The sequence below is a fragment of the Dermacentor silvarum genome, unplaced genomic scaffold (genome assembly GCF_013339745.2).
Source record: "Dermacentor silvarum isolate Dsil-2018 unplaced genomic scaffold, BIME_Dsil_1.4 Seq908, whole genome shotgun sequence".
NCBI classification, from domain to species: domain Eukaryota; kingdom Metazoa; phylum Arthropoda; class Arachnida; order Ixodida; family Ixodidae; genus Dermacentor; species Dermacentor silvarum.
Window position 1 is genome coordinate 15251 of NW_023606954.1, and position 4693 is coordinate 19943.

The 4693-nt window shown below is 50.7% G+C and overlaps 1 protein-coding gene across 1 annotated transcript; it reads right to left on the reverse strand.

The window, feature by feature from the left end:
• Nucleotides 1–251: 251 nt before the first annotated feature.
• LOC125942024 (uncharacterized) lies at nucleotides 252–3946 on the reverse strand (the record flags this gene model as incomplete). The annotated part of the gene is made up of 2 exons (XM_049659938.1): nucleotides 2379–3946; nucleotides 252–596 (listed from the first exon to the last, which is right to left on the reverse strand). Coding segments are annotated over exons 1-2 (1913 nt in total), but the record flags the coding sequence as incomplete, so codon positions are not given.
• Nucleotides 3947–4693: the final 747 nt, after the last annotated feature.

Genomic DNA, 4693 nt, shown 5'->3' on the forward strand with positions numbered 1-4693 from the left:
GCAGTGGACATTGTGGTTTGCACAAGATGACGTGCATCAAATGAGCGCTTTATTGAACGAAACACTCTCTTATATACACATCAAAGGGGGCGTTGCAGCCAACTGAGTGCGCGTGTGCATGACAGTGCACTGCGTCACATCTCCCTTTTTTTTTTATTAAATGAAAATCACGGAAGTTCTGGCATCGGGTATCTTCGTGGTGGTCGGCGGTTGCGTTCGCTTCTACGCAGTTGTGGCTCCGTGGTTCCCACTGTGAGTCGATGTGCATGTGTGGGCGCCAATGAGTCTGCCGCAGGAGTGGGTGCCAGACGGAGGTGTTCCCTGGTGCGCTGCAACTGGAGCCCTTCTTCGGTCTCGATAATGTAGGCTCTCGGGCTGTTGGCAGGCTTGACAACTGTAGCAGGGGACCAGGTTTTTGATGGCACGCTGTACACTGTGACGCGGGAGCCATTAGGAAGATCTGGTAGAGACCTTGTGCCTCGGTTGTAGAAGGAACGTTGTTTAGTCCTGATGTCGTGGAGCCTCCGTTGCACGTCTTGAGGGGGTATGGTTTGCGGTCGCAGGTGGCTTTCTGTGACTGGTAGCAGCGTCCTCGCCTGTCGGCCCATAAGTCTCTGCATCGGAGACCCTAAATAGGAATCGCGAGGCGTATTTCTCCACTCAAGCAATGCAGCACAAAAATCCACTGTACCGTACCGATACCTCTTCAGTAGTTTTTTGGCTTCTTGAACCGCACGTTCAGCCATTCCGTTTGATCGAGGGTAATAAGGACTGGAACGGACGTGGTGCAAGCCAATCTTACCGACAAAATCACGGAAGTTCTGGCTGCTGAATGGCGGCCCATTGTCGGTGCATATGCGCTGCGGGAAGCCGTGTGTGGCGAATATGTCGGCGCAAGCAGCAATCACTTTGTCGGCTGTTGTCTGCACGGGCCTTAGTTCGAAAAAGAAAGAATAAAAGTCAACAACCACCAAGTACTCTATGCCATTGTGATAGCAAATGTCGGCTCCTACAACTTCCCAAGGTAGTCTTGGAATTTCATGATTCACCATTGGCAAGCGTCGATTTCGTGGCTTGTGTTTCTGGCAGGTCTCGCAGCGTCGAGCAACTTCTTTTATATCGCTGTTTATAGAAGGCCAAAAGAGCACAGTTCGGGCACGTGCCTTCATCTTGTCTGCTCCTCCATGTGCGGCATGAAGGCAGGCGAGTACTTCTCTGCGCATCTTGACAGGAATGATGAGGCGGTTGCTCCGGAACACGAGACCGTCTTGCGCGTGTATCTCGTCACGGAAGTTCCAGTAGCAACGTAGTTCGCCACTGACATCAGCTTTGCTATCCGGCCACTGCGTGCTAGCATACTGTCGAAGCTGCACCATCACTGGGTCCTCGTCGGTCTCTTGAAGAACTTGGCTCAGCCGACTGTCCGAAACTTGAAGACAAGCAACGGCATTCACATGGTAGTTTAGGCACTGTTCTTTCAGTAGCGCTTTGCTCGGGAACCGCGATAAAGCGTCAGCGACAAACAGCTGCTTTCCAGGTGTGTACTTGACGACTATCGGGTACCTCTGTAAGCTGAGGCGCATGCACTGAAGTCGTAGAGGGCATTGGCATAACGGCTTCTTAAATATAATTTCTAGTGGCTTATGATCCGATTCGACTACAACTTCTGGCTGTCCGAAAAGATAGTCACGAAATCTTCACAACCGTGAACGATTGCCAGCATCTCTTTTTCAATCTGGGCATACCTTTGCTGCGTTTCGGTCATCGAACGTGACGAGTACGCTAGCGGATGCCCATCCTGTATAATTACTGCGCCGATTCCGTTCTGGCTGGCGTCTACCGATAGCCTGATCGCTTTGCCCTTCTGGTAGTAGCTTAATACAGGAGCTGTGGCAAGCGCTTTCTGTAAAGCCTTGAAGCTAGCTTCTTGAGGGTCTTCCCAAACCCACGCGACATCCTTCTTTAGTAGTTCTCGAAGTGGCGCTGTTAGGTTTGACATATTCGGAATAAAGCGGGAGACAAAATTTACCATGCCCAGGAACGTCTGCAGCTCCTTCTGGTTGCTTGGCGTCTGGACTTGCAAGATGTCTTCTAGCCGCTGTGGATCCAAACTCAACCCGTCACGTGTTAGAACATGCCCAAGGTACCGGACAGATTCCTGTAAAAAACGGCATTTCTTTCTGTTCAATTTCAGGTTGTACTCTTGGCATCGTCGCAGGACGTTTGCAAGGTTGATGTCATGCTCGGTTCTCGTTCTGCCCCACACTAGAATATCGTCCATGACAACCGCTGCGCCTTTGATCCCTTCTAGTACCCGGTGCATGGCACGCTGAAATATTTCCGGTGCGGACGAGATTCCAAACGGCATGCGTAAAAACCTGTAACGGCCATAGGGAGTGCTCATTGTGCAGATTTTGGAGCTTTCTTCATCTAGCTTGATTTGCCAGAAACCGGAGGCTGCGTCCAAAGTTGTAAAGTACTGCGCGCCACTGATCGAAGGTGCTATGTCTTCCAATGTTGGCATTGGATAGTGCTCGCGAAGCAGCGCTTTGTTCAGATCAGAAGGGTCTAAACAAATTCGTACCTTTTCTCCTTTAGTGACGACGACCATGTTGCTGGCCCACTCCGTCGGCTCTGTCACTTGCGCGATCACTCCCGATGTCTCCATGCGATCCAGCTCTGCTTTCACCTTGCTTTGCAATGCTATTGGAATCCGCCGTGCTGGTTTCACTGCTCCCTGGGAACCAGGCTTGAGCTTCAGGTGGTAAACCATACCCTCCAATTGACCTAGGCCCTCGAAAACGTCTTTGTAAGGTTTCGCAGCATCGTAAAGCTCTAGTGGCTCGACATAAGAGACTCTTTTTAGTAAGCCCAACTCTTCAGCAACTGCGCCGCTCAACGTCACGGCAACCTCGTCCTCTACAACAAAAAAGTCTGTCTGAATCTTGCTTTCTCTCATTGCAACTTCGAGACGAACTTGTTTCGTTGCTTTTTTCTGGAAGCCAAAGAACGTGTTTAAAACTACGTTACAGTCGTGTGGCTGCTTGTTTGTTATTTTCTGCAGCTGGCTGCGCGCGATAATTGAGCAGGTTGCGCCTGTGTCCAGCTTGCAAAAAATTGGTTTTCCTTCTATCTGAATGGTAGCCGTCCAGCGATCGTCTTTCCCATGGACATGCGATACTGTTTCCAACCAGAAATCGCCTTGCGTTTCGCCGTCTTGCGTTTCAATAGATGCTACCTTTTGCTCTTTCGAGTGAAAGTTTTTTGCCATCTTCTTGCAGGCTATGGCGAAGTGATTCCTTCCGCCGCATTTTCTGCATGTGCGCCCTTTTGCGGGGCAGACACGGTCAGTCTGATGTATCTTTGCGCACTTTGTGCAACGCCGACCTTTTGCCTCAGCAGCGTAATGGCTTTTGGGGCGTGCCTGTATTTCTTCGCACTGTTCTTTGCCATGTTCTCGCGAGCGGCACATTTCTACCGTCTTTGCGAATGAAGCATTTTCAGAGACGAGCTTTTCTTGCAGCTTTTTGTCTCTTATTCCAAGAATAATACGGCTTCTGAGCATACGCTCTTCGAGTTCCCCAAACTCGCAACTTTTTGCTAGCACTCGTAGGTCTGTTAACCAGTCGTTGAAGCTTTCGCCCTCATTTTGGTCGCGCTTTCCAAAACGAAACTCGTGATAGGCTAGGTTTAGTGCGGGCTTGTAAAATTTAAGTTTCAGGACTTCTACGTCCGACTTCTCTTCATCCGATGCAAAAGCAAAAGTGCTATACGTCTTGCGCGCGTCCTCTCCGATAATCATGAGAAAAGTGGCTGCCTGTACCTCTTTGGGTTGCTGGTTTAGGTACGTTGCCGTTGCGAAGAGCTCGAACTCCTGCCGCCACGTCTTCCAACTTTGCCATACGTCTCCTGTGGTGTCCAGGACTCTTGGCGGTGGCAGTAGCATGGTGACTGGGGCGCTGGTCTGCTGGCGCTGTTGCTGTTCCCCGTTCCCCGTTCTCCATTCTCGTACTAGTTCGGACCTTCGAGCCGCCCTCGTTGGCTTGCTACCCGTCCGTTTTTCTTTCACTGGCTGCGTACATCGGCCGCATTCCGACCACTTCTGACACCATGTGGTTTGCACAAGATGAAGTGCATCAAATGAGCGCTTTATTGAACGAAACACTCTCTTATATACACATCAAAGGGGGCGTTGCAGCCAACTGAGTGCGCGTGTGCATGACAGTGCACTGCGTCACACCCGGTCGACGCCCGGTCGCAGCGTGTACAGGTCCATACCGTCGTACATTTGCAACTTTTATTCATAGCGTACGCGCGCCGATCCCGCAAGTTCAGAGTAATAGCCTGCACTGAATTGCTCACTCCTCTGGGGAGGAGACATCATTGCCGAAAGGATAAGAAAACAATTCACAGCGTATCGGGAGAGGTCGGGCGTCACAGGCAAGGCACTTGACGGTTCGGACCGCACGGACGGACAGCTGCGAACCGAAGAATGGGTCGCCAGCATGGACACCGGCACTTGATTGGGGCGGAAGTGACGTCACGTGCAAGCTTACTGCTTACTTGACTTCATTGGGAGCATTAGCGACATTTACGTGGTAGTCGAGGCATTTTTGACTTTGCTAAATATAAGTAGTACGTGTAAGAGTGGCACTTGTTATCAGCAATCAAGAACCTCGCATCGTTAACGAAA